A 14689-nucleotide genomic window follows, 5' to 3' on the forward strand; every position below is an offset into this window, starting at 1 on the left:
ATGGAGGAAAGTGGACGGGATGTAATAGTAATTTTAAGTTACTGTAGTGACTAACGCACTCTTGGTCCTTCGTCCCCTTTCCTCCATACATCCCACCAACCTCTCCCCTAATGAAGCTGGTGTCATTATGCAATGTTAATCTATTGTCGACGCATCTATGAGGACTGAGGTGTGGCGCCATAGGGCGGAGTCAGGGCAGCGCATGCTTCCAGGGCCGCACCCCAGCGTGCCTCTAAATTTAAAGGGGAAGAAGGTTTTTTCTGGTGAAAAAGGTTCCGTCTCCCGTCAGTGGCGCAACACAAGCTCTGGGGGCCCACCTGCAAGCCATGCTGAGGAGGCCTCCCCAACTCGGCAACAAATCACGAGTCGCGCCACACTCTGGGCTGCCCTAGGTTACCACGCTTGCGCAATACGCACAAACGTGTTGCTGAAGGGGTATGCCACACACTGCACTAGGAGAAAGATATAAATATGTGTTTTAATGCAATATACAGCACACTTTCTGAGAAAAATTGACTAAAAAGCCACAGTGTTTGCTATTGTTGTGTAGGGTAACAGCAATCCAAAACATGCAAGTCACCAACCGTGCACATAAACATTAATGCTTTGCTATTAAAAATACCATGCCACAATAAAAACATGTCCAACTGGCTGCACAGTGTAGACCAGTGTAGACACATAATAACATTACAGTAACATTTAGACATACCTAGACTGGTTGCACAAAAATGCCAGTCGAAGCAGTAAGACTCATCAAGAACACAGCACACATTCAAGCCTGTGTCTCTACGGCCTCTAACAACACAGCCAAACTCTTTAAAATCTGCAAAGAACTGGCCAATCCTGTTGCGGTTTCTACCTCTCCTGTTCCCTCAACAGGCCCTCTTTACGGCTTTGGCCTCTCGCTTCTCCGCTAAAGCTCAGGACATCCTGTCCACTATCTCCTCTTCCTCTCCCTCCTCGTCTCTCGACCCCCTTTGGCCATCTCTCCCTCTCCTCCTCCTTTCTCCTCTTTCTCTCTAACACTTGACAAGGTTTCTAGACAAGTCCCATCCATGGAAGTGTGGTCGAAACAGGTGCTCGCCTGCTCCTCTAGAACCATCAAGGACCACATTGACACGATCCAGCCTTGTCTGATTTCTGTAATAATTCTTTTGGCACTGGAACTTCCCCTCTCCCAAATTCTTGGAAAAGCTGGCCAACTGCCAGCCTACACTCCACACTGAATCTTTTGGTTGTCACCATGACCATCAGTCTGGCTTAAGAGCTGCCAGAGGCACGGAAACTGCTCTCCTCAACACCTGTGAAGATCTGATCTCTAACCTTGATTCCAGCATTCCTTCTGTCCTCATCATCCTGGAACTTTCCTCTGCTTTCGACACGGTCAACCACGCCATCCTGATCAATTGACTTTGTGAGAACCTGGGCATCATGGATCAGGCCCTGGAGTGGCTGACCTCCTTCCTCTTGGACCGCCCCTCCCAGGTCCAACTTTGTCCCGTTCACTCCCCCACCTCTACATGTGACGTTCTCCAGGGCTCTATCCTCTCACCCTGGTTTTTCAACCTCTACTTGGCTCCTTTGACCCACCTGATCTCTACCTTCTCCTCTAACTTAGTGTTGTGCGGATGACACTCCGCTTTCCTTCAGGCTCCCCTCAGCCTACTCTCCTCTCTCGCTCATTCCTGGTGTCATCTTCAACTCCACTCTCTCTTTCTCTCCTCACATCTCGGACATCGCCAAGAAATCCCACTACCAGCTGCACCTCCTCAAAGGGACTCTTCCATTTCTCACTTTCCCCCAGAAGCTCACTGTCTCCAGAGCTCTGGTTCTCTCTAGGCTGGACTACTGCAACAGCCACTTTCTCAATCTGCCTTCCTCTACCCTGCACCCTCTGCAACTAATCCAGAACAGGACTGCGAGACTTATCCTTGGCCTCAAGCCCAGGGACTGTATCTCTCCACTGGCTCTCGGTGGCTGCAAGGATCAAGTTCAAGACCCTTTTCATTGTCCACAACGCTTTCTGGGGCTGGCATCTGAACTACATCCAGCGCTATCTTCCAAAATACCAAAATACCTTCCTTCTCGAGCCCTAAGGGTTAGATACTTCTCCAGGCAGAGAGTGGGGGGCGGTAGATCCTTCTCCCCTGCAGGCGCCTCCCTCTGAAATGGCCTCCCTGACCCTCCCAAACTTGAGCCAGACCACCTGAAGTTCCGGAAGCAGCTCAAAACATTCCTCTTCTCCTCTGCTTTCTCTCTCTCCCTCCCCTGCTGACCTACCTGTCCGCTGTAGCAACTGGTTGCTTGGCTACCCTCTGTCTCACTGAGTCCAGGCTCTTTCTTGATCAGTCACCCTTGCACTGCCTCCAGGCCTAACATGCAATTAGGGGCTGTAACTGTAACCCTACAGTCCCTTATTCTCCTTGCACTACCCAGAGCCGCGCTGCCCTGGCGGCAGTTACTCAGTGCATTGCTGCCCTGTTGTCCCCTCCCCTCTCCCTTGCACTTTCCCCCTCCTTTTCCCATTGCACTTCTCGTTCTCGAACCGAATGACACGAGGCTTAGTAAGATCATTTGTCTTGTCCTCCCTAGTTTTCCTTCTCGTCTTGTCGTGACTAAAAACACTTGTGTACAGGTGCGTTATATATGACTTATCATATCATAACATATCTTATCACAGATGCCCAGAACAATATACAGTGCCACAGTAAGAAATGGCTAGACTGGCAGAACCCAAATGCCAGTCTAGCCAGGTAATTACACTTAGCAGGACTTCTTTATCAGAAATGCCCAGTTAAAAAAAGTCATACCAAACTGAGGAATGACTAGACTACCTGCAACAAAATGCCTCTCTAGCCACTAATACCACATATCATGCCTGCTTAGCATGGACATGGACGACCATTATGATTTATTGCACAACCCTACACCCCCCCCCACACATCTCTTCTCCCTGCCATCCCCTACCCCAACCTCCAAAATCAGCTAATTGGCCCAGAATTACCTCCACGTCCCTCTTCCTTGTCCCAGTGCTAACTTATGAGGCTCCTTGCCTCACTGGTAAGTACTGGAGGAAGAGTGGGACTAGGAGTAATGAAGATTACAGGTAGCTATGCCAGGCATTACCTTCATGTACCTCTACCTTATCCCAGTACTTGTGTATGAGGCCTAGTGCCTCATACACAAGTACTGACTCATACATAAGTATTGCGATGATGAAGAATAGGGCTAGGTGTAAAGAAGATTACCAATAATTAATCAAGGCATTAAACACAAGTAGTGGTGGAACACCATTGAACTGACTGGGCTTCAGCACTCCCCTCCCCCTGGCCCCCCCACTGAAATTGTGGGCTATGTTGACTTGACCTGGCTGACCTTCAGAGCAGTTGCCGGACAGAAAAGGACACAGATGTTAAACAGCACCTGGGTTTTGCCATTAACAAGGGCCCAGCCCAGCAATTACTAATGTACATCATTTCACTATTAGTACCTGCATTCAAATGCCACATTTTTTAAGCAATTGAAATTGTGATGTGGGTTTAGTACTTGCATGCCAGGGGAGTGATTGGAAGGGTAGAGCGGAAACAGGAGACCAGTCATTCTCACAGCAGCCCATAAGTGGGTGCTTTCAGACCTACAGGAGAGAGTTAACTGCTTGTAACATTGAAGCTGCACTAGAATAGTCTCATTAAAATGCGTAAAGAAGTTAGATGCCACCACACAAATAAGTTTGCTCCTCCCACCACACGTGAAGTTAGCACCTCTCCCAACATTTGAAAAGTTAGTCCCCCTGAAATGTAGGTTTTGTTGCGCCCCTGAACACAAGCACACACCATTAACCATATATACACACGCACACCCAGCCATCCATATATTTAACTGTGCACCCTTTCACCATACAGACACACCCAGGCACCTACCCGTACATTTAAGTGTGCACCCTTTCACCACACAGGCACACACACCCAGGCACCTACCCGTACATTTAAGTGTGCACCCTTTCACCATACAGGCACACCCAGGCAGCCACCCACACATTTAAGTGTGCATCCTTTCACCGTACACACACACCCAGCCACCCACACATTTGTGTGCACCCTTTCACCATACACTCACACAGGCTGTCACCTATAGATGCTATAGGTGACAGCCTTTGTGATGCTCATAATGAGGCCCATTGTTTCTTTTTGAAGTCACTCTTACTTCATAAAGAAAATATTTCCGTTAAGGACTGAACCATAACGGAAATAATTTCTTTATGAAGGCAGAGTGACTTCAAAAATAAACGATTTATTTTTGAAGTCATAGGGCTTCCCCCACCCCATGACATGGAGGACTCCAGCCTAGGGTCTTCTTGTCATGGGGTGGGGGTAGCTACTGGACTTTTTGTATTCACTCTGCCTTCATAAAGAAATTATTTCTGTTACAGAAATCATTTCTGTAGAAATGCAGTGTTAATTCAAAAAGGAAATGTAAAAAAAAAAAGGATTTTCTTTTTTTAATTTTTTTTTTTTTTTTACTCCAAGTGGGGCCCCCTTCCAGCACATGTGGTCCCTGGGCCCCCCCGCACCGTAGGGGGTGCGGGAGCACCTGTTACGCCAGTGTCTCCCATCCCTTGGAAGGGACGCCCACGCAGTATGGAGGATACTGTGTAGCAGATAAGGAGGGTGTATTTTTCACTATCTATGGTATGTGTCTGTCTTGTGTGGTTCATTTGTGTTCTTCTGACTTGTGGACAACATGCTCTCCTAGTAACCTGACTGCTCTCCCTAGTAAACCTGCTACTCTCTGACTCTCTCAAGAGAGAGTAAGGTGGTCTGTACCCTTGTGTTGACCTTTAATACATTAGGCTAGCTAATTCTATAGCTCCTCTCAGATGGATTGTAGAAAAATCTTTCTAACACTTCATGAAGTTCACAGATAATGATTTATCTAGATGGGATATCCAGGGATTACAATATGCATTTATTAACTGCGCAACAGGAAACTAGCTGCTCAAACAGGTTCCACCACACTGGAATTTAAAAAGTGGGAACTGACGTTTGTACGGATGCTTGCAAGTGTGGGCCGTGATCCCGAGGCTGTACTAATCCAGTATGCTGCACAGAAGCAACCACTCCTTGCAAGTGTCATCTCTCTGAGGCTATGCAAAGATCTGCAGGGATCTCTAATTTACTGTATCACAGTATGCATGATGGCACTCGAGTATCCCTGCTCCAATACAATTGCTCTGACGCAATTAGCGAGGAATTTCAAGCCAGGCAGGTATGTGCTATGTACTATGTCATGCTATACTGCAGTGAACTAATGTATAGTGTGGCGTGTAGCATCAATCTTAAACTAGTGATTGGTACTAGGTCAGTGTCCCATACTGTGTTGTGAAAGATGTATACATTTATTCTATGACGGACATCTAACTCTCCCTAACGACACACATGCTACTCTGCAATAATGCCCTCCATTTTGCATCCATCATTCACACAACACCCATCACACAAAACTAGCTCTCCCTACACCTCCCATATCTTTCATCCACTGTTGCCATTTCACCATACACCTAAATTGACCTGCATGAAGGCACTGTTCTCAGTCTTGCTAAAAACCACCACCACCAGTAAAACGCAGCAAAATAAGTACCAAAAGACTGTGCAAATAGCAAATGCTGTGCTATCACGAGACCCAGTCACACGATCTAGCTGCATGGTCTCTGAACTTCCTTTATCATAAAAAATTCCTCCAGAGGCTGCCTCATGAGCTGTGTACACTGATGGCACACCTCCTTCTTTGATACTTGGTGGTGCACATTTCCCTGTACATCCCATCATGTCCTATGCTCATCGTACATGCTTGGAGTTGCTTAGACAGTTGTAGAGCTTTAGTTGACTGAGACCTGTATATATTGCCTTTTGCTCTCTTCACCGCTTACCTTCTCCTTTTCCACCTAGAATTCTCCTACCTGGAGCAGAAAGTGAGCCGGCGTTTACTTGAAGGCCTAGTGATCTCTGTGCAACGGGTTCAGCGCACAGACCAGCTTCTAGTCAGTAACCTCGCCCCTGGGCTAAGGGCTGACCTACTGGAGCTCTACTTTGAGAGTAAGCGAAGTGACGGAGGCGAAGTGCAAGATGTCACTCTTCTACAAAAGGCTGGAGCAGCAATTGTCACTTTTAAGAACTGGGAAGGTAAGGACCTTGAAAGCAGAAGGGCGATACACTGTGGATTCAGTGCAGTGAGAGGTGATGGAGAGTGTTGGGCACTAAGTCCTCACGTGGGTCCTCCGTGTGTGCAAAGAGTATGAAGTTAGATTGTCAGGAGTGGCACGAGGATGGAAAGATGAAGCCCACTTGCAGCATGGAAGGGCTTGGTATTCCCTGGAAATCCTGCACACCTGAACATCATAGTTTCTATGGACACCCAATTGTTTTGCTGTGTTGTTGAAGCTGCTCTGAATCTTTTAAGGTAAGTAAAGCCTCTGCTTCACTCCCCTGGTCTTTTGCTCATTTGCTATGGGTAAGCGGATCAGTCCTACACACTATCGGAACTGGGAAACTGTTTCCTTTTTATCTTTCACATTTTTGTAACTTTTTTTTTTAATCTTGTACACATCTCACAATGCAGTGCAATGGGGATACCTTAGCCTTTTACACTTGGGTTTTTTGGTAACTTTTGATATCTGTACCTAAGGACAAGCTGGTGGCAGCCGAAATATATATGTACCATTTCTTGTGTTATTTCTAGTGTGCACATTCACATTTATTGTGTATGGCTAGTAAACGTGGCTAGTGCCCTACAATGAATGGCTGCACCACAAGATTTATGCTTATTCTGTGACCATATTGTAGTTTGGCCTTCCTCCCGCCTTGCTAGGTCAGGAAATCCCATATAATGGCATGCACTTGCCTGGGGAAAGCTGCTCCTTTTGCTGGCTAGTGCTGCCTTTGTGTGTAGCCCAGGAAGTGGGTGGGGCTGTCTAGTCTCCTTCCACATCTGCAGTGCTGGAGGGTCTAGGTGTGGGGCATGAGTGAAACCAATATTTGGCCCTGATTGGACAATTACTGATAGGTTGAATGGTGCAGATCCTTATCATTGATGGGCTTAGACTTGCATCCAGGCTGTATTTAGGATAAGAAGAGGACAAGCAACCAGTTCAGTTCAGCGTTGGTGCCGAGAATTCCTCGCCTACGAACAGCCGACTGAAGATTCGAAGAAGACTCCTGAAGAGGCCTGGCATCCCTTCCTGCGTCTTGTGAAGCCCTGTTGGACTACCTGATCTCAGAAGAACCCTAAACTGTGCTTCAGCCATTGGACTCGTGGGACCAACTAGTCTCAGCACCTTCTCGAAGATCCAGCCATCCTGAGTCCTTTGGAAGTGTCTCTGGACCACCCGGTGGATTGACCAGCTCTCTTGGGCTACCTCGATGGAAGCGTTGCTGTTCTCTGGTTGCACCCAGATCTTTGGTCGCTAGTTTGTGGTACCTTCCCAGCCTCAAGGGATCCTGTCCTCGAGAAGCGTCTTCAACCATGACTGGAAGGGCGGCTACCTTCCTCTGTGTGTGGTGGCCGTCACTGGAACTCTCCTTTCCCAATCCTGTTAAATGTCCTGAAGAAGTCTGGATCAATGAAGCTTGCATTGCTTCATCACCAGGGGTTGCATCTTGCATCTGAACCTGAACAGAAGAATCCCTGCACTTGTAGCTCCTGGGCACCTCTCACATGAATCAACAGCGGAAAATGCAACTTCCAGCAACCCCGTCCCAGAGTCGACCCATCAAGTAATCTGCGAAAATCAGAGTCGGGGGCAATGTATTGCAAAGCATTTGTCTCCCACTGTCCGCCATAGGATAACATTGGGAACCAGTCCCTTTGTATCCTAACATTCCATTTTACTGCCTTTGGTCGTTGCCGCTGGGTAGTTCCGTCTGAAAGATAAGAGCACAACTTACTTTCCTAGTAACCTTGTTTATTATCTCCAAAAAAGTTATAACTTACCTACAGAGAATACGTTCTGGGGAGAAGGTTTATGGCTCCTGTGACATTTGGGCACAAAGCCCCATTCTTCTGAACAGGACTGCTGAAGTTGGGGAAATTCACTTGCGACTTGGTTCCATCTTTACTGCTTAAGTTACTTAACTTGCTTGTAGTTTGAATGCATTTGAAGAGCCTATGGTGAATGTATATATATTTCTGATGCTTGTGAATCTGTTTAGAATCACATGATGTGCGTATAGTCCAACATCTACTGGTAATCGCAGAGTATTGCATCATTTTTTTCGAAGTTCGAAAAGGGACGTGTAGTGTACCCAGAATCCCTCATGCGTGGAGATCCCACAGATTGTTTTTCCACCTACCTAGTTGGTTGTACTTAATTTAGAGCTCGTAAGAGTTTATATTGCTATTTCCATTTATCGATAATTCCACTGTTCTTCGTTTCTTTGTTGCCCTCGACGACTACTCTGCGGCTGTTGCCACCTGGTCCTGTCTGCCGACGTTCCATTCTGGGCTGCTCGACAACTGTTTACCGCATGGCCTTACCCGGTCCACCCAATAGGGAGAGTGGGGTCCTGTTTGTATTTTCTCCTCTGAGAATGTCTTTATTTTACCCCTTCTCTTCCTTTTCTCTTTGTCTGGCTGCCGCTTCCCTCTGCTATGGAGAGGCTCCCATTAAATTTTGCCCGTCTTGCAACGGCAAATTTCTGTGGAAGGACAACCGTCTCGGATGCAAACGTGTCTCCCTCGCGACCATGACAAGTGTTTGTGTTTAGCCTGTAAAGCATTTCGGCCCAAGACCCTGAAAGACAGGTGTATGAAATGGTAAGTGGCCTACATCATGCAGGCTGAGAGTCACTCACCCCACTGTCGCCGTCACCTCAGACGAGAAATCAGTCAGCAGCCGCAGCTCTGATTTGGAGACTGTTGACCTTACTGTGGAGCCATCATGTTCCCACGTGGCTGTCCTTGGCCCCAACTGCCATTCCGCCAACAGTGCAGTGGAGAAGACGCATCCCGGCGACAGTGACAGCCCCGCAGCACAGTTTTTCCCAGTGAGGCACACTCATGCTTACTGCGGCGAGTAAACAGAATGTTCAGGCTTCTTTCATAATCAAGTCATAATGACTTCTTTGTCTGGAAACAAAAACCTTAAAAGTCACAATCTTTCATAAAGGTTTGTGGGATACCTTTAACCAAGCTTTGTCAGTCTAAGACTTTCGAGACGGCATAGGTGTGGCTTCTGACTATGCCAGACAACTTCGACAATCGGTACATTCACTTTCTCCTAATGTTTTCTGGTACTTGTAGTTGCAAGTCTATGGGTTTCCCTCTGTTGGGCTCGAGCCACTCATAATGTTACTGGTTTCCCTCAGTCTGGCTCAGACCTCTTATCTTTCACATCAGCCTCCCTCAGTCGGGCTCAGGCCTTTAATACCTTTTCCACAGTTCACACAAACCTCCCTTGTTAGGGAGCATTCTCATTTCTATGCTAATTCTCTTCAACCTTGGAGACCCCCATCTCTTTTGCCGGACTTTAGGACTTTTAATTCTTATCCTGCAGTGAGTGAGAGTGACCTTTTTCTCACTCTCATGTATTTTGATCTGATTTGTGTTTTCTTTGTTTTTCGAGTCTGACAATCTCCATAGGCATCTACTTTTGTATTATGACACACAGCACCTTCAGTGCAGTGCCACATAGAAGTCTCTTGGATTTCTCATAAGGTTTAAATACCTTCTCTTGGATAAACTGCTGTTTCCAAGAGTAGTTAAGTGAAATTGACTTTACTTACCTTTTTCTCTCTGTAGGCCCAGCACACACCATTTTATGTGGAGTGCTGGGGGGGTTACTTAGTAGCCCCTCTGGATACTTACTCATGTACAAAATGTTGTTACCCTCACTACATTTAATGGCTGGGGGCAGTGGTTTACTTTTCCTACTATTGTGCGTTTTTACCGCAGGCTGAATCCTCAATTTTGTCAAAATGGCCCCAGTCTTCTTTTTTCGCTATTTCTTGCTTGAGGTCATTTTTGGGTTTTACTTTGCGTGGCAAACTCGGTTTAACCTTTTTGTTCGTTTTGTCTTTGGCGAGCTTCGATGCTGAAACCCACCTCCGGCAGGGCAGGACGCGAGGAATGTGCCCGAACTCCCTGTCCTTGGCCTCCTTGGTTACCTGAATGCACCCAGTGCTGATTGGACCATCCCAAAAGGGTATCTATTTGCTTATTTTAAATCTGAGGAAGTGTTGTGAAGTCTTTTTATTGTTGTATATTACCCTTTCTAACGAAAGCTAATTTAAAACTGACTGTTACCTTTAACATTTAACATGTATTTGTACCGCGCACCGTCCCCAACGGAATTGGTCCCCAGGCGCTCAGGCGGATCTGTAAACGATAAAGGTGGGATGGGTTAGTAAGGTGAAGAAGAGAGTAGGATAGTGAGAGGAGTGGTGTTCTGTTGGCAGCTTCAACTCAGTATACACCGGGTGCTGAGCTTTGGTGCGGGTATCGGATCGGAGTCAGTCCGCATGTGCTGTTCCGGCTTATGTGTTGTGAAGTGCGTGCAGCTTGTTGTGCGAGAGATGGTTGTGTGTTTTTTTCAGTGAGATCAGTGTGCAGAGTTTGAGCTTATATTGCTTAGTTGGTTATCTGACCTTTACCATGCTAACATTCATAGTTCTGTCTGAATGTGACACCTGTTGGCCCTCACATTCCCATCTAGACGCGGCGCAGGCCAATGTTTAGGCCTCCATCCAGGTGTGGTCATGCCATCCCTCACAGATGCGGCGCAGGCCAGTGTCCAGAGGCCCGTCCAGGTGTGGGCATGCTAACATTCACAATTCCATCTGAGCGCCACGCAGGCCGGTGTTCGCAATTCTAGGTGTGGCACATGTTAGCATTCACGTTTTTCTGGGCGCGGGCATGTTATCCTTCAATCGCTCCTATCCAGATGTGACGCAGGCCAACGTCTATCTGGATGCGTCTGCCGGTCTGGATATGTTCGTCCGGTAAGTAAGAGTGGGAGAGTCACTTGGGGATTTCGTCTGGGTCTAGGTATGTGGTCAGTTTCTGCAGCCTTCCTTGGTGGCTATTTTCCATGATGTCTTATGCTCTGTTGAATGGTTTGTTCTTTGGTTTGAGTGTTTGTCCAGTTTGAGAGTGGTCGAGGTTGGAGTTATTTTCGTCATTGTTTTAATGTCTGGGCATTCTAGTGCATCTCCGTTGTGGTTACGCTTTGAAGAGCCATGATTTGAGGAGTTTCCTGAATGCTAGGTGGTTTTCTTGTATTCCTTATATTCTTAGGTAGGTCATTCCAGGTTTTGGGTGCCCTGTTTAAATAATTATTTTACTAGAAAACCTTGAATATGTGTTATTTGAATACTTGTAATTGTGAATCTCAATTACATCTCTACAGCTCACATTTACCCCTCTTGAGATAGGTCTGGCTGCTCAGTGACTACCAACTTGTGTAGTACAGACTATTACCAATAGGTGGGTTACCTATTACCAAGAGGACAAAGCTGGTGTAGTCTCCCACAGGGATACTTCATCCAATCTTGCCTAATATCGCTCAGTCGGTGCGCAAGCTTCAATGCACGTTATTTTCTATTCTCCAGCATGGGGTCTGGCATGGATTCACATGCTAATGAATATTCCCCATCGTCAGGCTGGGAATCTTCTGTAAAGAAAAAATCTGTTTCAGTTTAATTTCTGAACTGTCTTTCTCCTAATGAGCTTTGGGGCATACTGCCCCCAGCCAGTGACTGCCCTCTACCTAAGCCCCTCCTCTGGCAGCCATCTTCAGATTTTTACCGCACGTTCAAGTGTTGGGAGTCCTGCTGTTTAGCTCTCGAGATTTTACTGCGTTTTTTCTTTTTGGAAGAGTTTACTCTATTTTTCGGTCAATCGAGCCTTATGCTCCATCGATCAACCTTCCGATTAATGGAGACCCGTTTTTCTGATTCTTCAGCGCCCCTCAAGGGCGGATTTCATCCAGGTTCTTTGTGGAGGCTTCCAGAAAATTCTTCAGGCCTAGGCCGCGCGGACCATGTCGGAGGAGAAGGATTCAACCCCCCCCCTTTTCAAGCTTTGCTCTGACTGCGGCCCAGAGCTCAGTGATTGGTTGTTAGGAGAAAGACAGTTCAGAAATGAAACTGAAGCTGATTTTGTTTCTTTACTGAGGATTCCCAGCCTGATGAAGGAACATTCATGAGCATGTGAATCCATGCCAGACTCGTGCTGGAGAACAACAGTTACAAATAACTTGTTCCTTTCCAACAATCCCTTTTGCCTCAGGGCTTAGTGTGCCATGTTTATAATGCCTTCCCTTTCATCTTTACATGGTTCAATAGTTTCTTCTATTCAGGCATGTTACTACAGAGACTTTCGACTGTGCTATATCCAACAGCAGGACCACTCTTTGTATATTGTATCGCACAGTCTCTTTAAAGCGTTGATCTTTCTTTACTCGCGGTTGCCGTATTACGCTCAACCATGTCTTGATACAGTTACTTTCAAGCAAAAATAACTGGGCCTTTGTTCTTCCCTTTAACTCACCGGCTGTGTTTTAATATTATTAGCTTGTCCGAGTTCAAGGTTCCTTTACTCGTATCGTAGCTTTATCGAACCTCCCCAATTCAATAATTCACCGGGATGGGAGCAGGCTTCTCATCAAGGTTCCCCAGAAGGATGACTTCCAGCTCGGGTTCTCAGCTGCTTGTTGCAAGTGCAGTTCTTTTGCCTGGCTTTCTTGAGACTTCTCCACAGCTTGTAAAGTCCTCTGGCTTTCTGCCATCCTATCTGGCATTCTCAGCAGATCCTGAAGTCCGGTCCCTTCTTGCTCCCAGCCTCGCTCAGTGTACCAGTGTGCTCTGCCTTTTACCCCAGGTGGGCAAGTTAAGAGGTTTCAGGTGGGGTTGATTGGAAAGGGAGACCTGACCTTGCCTGGCCTTATTACCCGGTCAGAGCCATTGAAAAGAGTTGGAGGTTATCTTCATGACTCTGTTCCTGATCTTCCTCTGCCCAGTAGTACTGACAGAGTAGGGCAGGTGAGAATCATGGGAGTTGTAGTGTCCTACAAAGTAGGTTGGGATAGGGGTACGGATTATGTAAAGAAAAAGTGGTGTGGGGACTAAAACCGTGGGGTTAATAAAAAAGGGGTATTACTCACCAGTGTTATGTGAGGTAGAATTTGTTCCGTCCTGGTTGGCATCTCAAGTTTGTTTTACAGTAAGGGATAAGGTTGTGGGGAGTTGGTATAACAGTAACCTACAAAGGCTGAGGGGATGTCTGGTAAGGAAGTTGAAGCAGGGGAGTTGGAATACCCTGTCCCACCTTTTAGTGTTCTCTCCAAGGTCCAGCAGCAATAATGATGGGACTTTGTAACGTGAGACCTTTGAATAATATAGACAGTGCAATGCACTAGGCTGTAGGCGCGCTTGACTTGATTAGAAAATGGAGCAACAGGACGGAGAGGCCCCACCCCCGGGATTTAGAATAGTAGGAACGCTACTAGGACGACATTTCCCTGTTGAGCCGCAAGTACGGCAATAGCCGAAAGGGGCTAGATACGGGGGTGCCTGAGATCCAGGGATGGAGCTGGGCAACAGCTGGGGAAGGGGGGGAGGGATAGGGAGTTGAAGGGTGAGTTGGGGCGGGGAGGGGAGGAGGGAGGGGGGCAAGTTGGGGAACAGTTGGGGAGTGTGATGGGGTTGAGAAAGGGGGAGGGTGGGGTTGAATTGGTTAGGGGAAGTTTAAGTTGGGGTATGAGCCTACACCGTGAAAAAATGATACATGGACAGCACTTGTGGTGGGAGGAGCGGGAACACATGTTATGGGAGATCTTAAAAGTAGTTACCTGGAATGACGGGGGGCTCAATAGCTATCTAAAAAGGAATAAGGTAAGGATGTACCTGCGCAGGCAGAAAATAGACATAGTCCTGCTACAGGAGACTCACTTGACGCAGGAAAAGCTAGAGTTGATCCGAAAAAAGTGGAAAGGGACAGTAGCAGGCGCATCATATTCAGCATATGACAGAGGGGTGATTACTTGGGTCGCGCCGCATGTCCCTTTTCAGTTGCTGCACTCTACGGCTGAGCCAGATGGGAGGATGGTGATGATAATAAAGGGGTTAGTGGAAAATAAAGAAATATGTATCATAAACACATATGCCCCGAACCAGGATACGGCGGCATACTTTAGAACTTTATATAGCAAACTCAGTGTGAGCCTCGGGGGGGGGGGGTGGGTGGGGGGGGCGGTGATTTGGGGAGGAGACTTTAATTGTGTATTGAACCCGAAAATAGATAGATCTAATTCCAAAATAGATAGACCCACCCCTGCTGTCAGGCCATTGCAGTCCCTATTGGCGGATCTCGGGTTAGAGGGTGCATGGAGGACACACCATCCACAGGATAGACAATATTCGCACTATTCAGAGTCTCCATACTAGACTGGACTATATATTCATCGCGCAAGAACTAATGACAGAAATAGTTTAGGTAGTATATAAAGCGAGGGTCCTCTCTGACCACGCACCGTTGCTATTATATCAACCCCCGAGAGCAAGGATACCAACATGGCTCCTCCGTGCAGAGGCGTTGAAAGATAATATTTTTTGGGAGGATATGAGAGAAGAAATAATAAGCTATTTCGAGATCAACACTGGTAGCGTGCAGACAGCAGTACGCTCTGGGAAGCCTTTAA

At 47.0% G+C, this 14689-nt stretch overlaps 1 protein-coding gene across 3 annotated transcripts in view; it reads left to right on the forward strand.

The window, feature by feature from the left end:
• PARP10 (poly(ADP-ribose) polymerase family member 10) overlaps positions 1–14689 on the forward strand; it is a 453575-nt gene that overhangs the window by 122695 nt on the left and 316191 nt on the right. For all 3 annotated transcript variants that reach the window (XM_069621970.1, XM_069621969.1, XM_069621968.1), the window contains exon 4: positions 5946–6179. In XM_069621970.1, the coding sequence (XP_069478071.1) occupies positions 5946–6179 (234 nt within the window). The remainder of the gene's footprint in view (positions 1–5945; positions 6180–14689) is intronic.

This window comes from Ambystoma mexicanum, chromosome 5q (assembly GCF_040938575.1).
Source record: "Ambystoma mexicanum isolate Mex_15411 chromosome 5q, UKY_AmexF1_1, whole genome shotgun sequence".
Lineage (NCBI taxonomy): Eukaryota > Metazoa > Chordata > Amphibia > Caudata > Ambystomatidae > Ambystoma > Ambystoma mexicanum.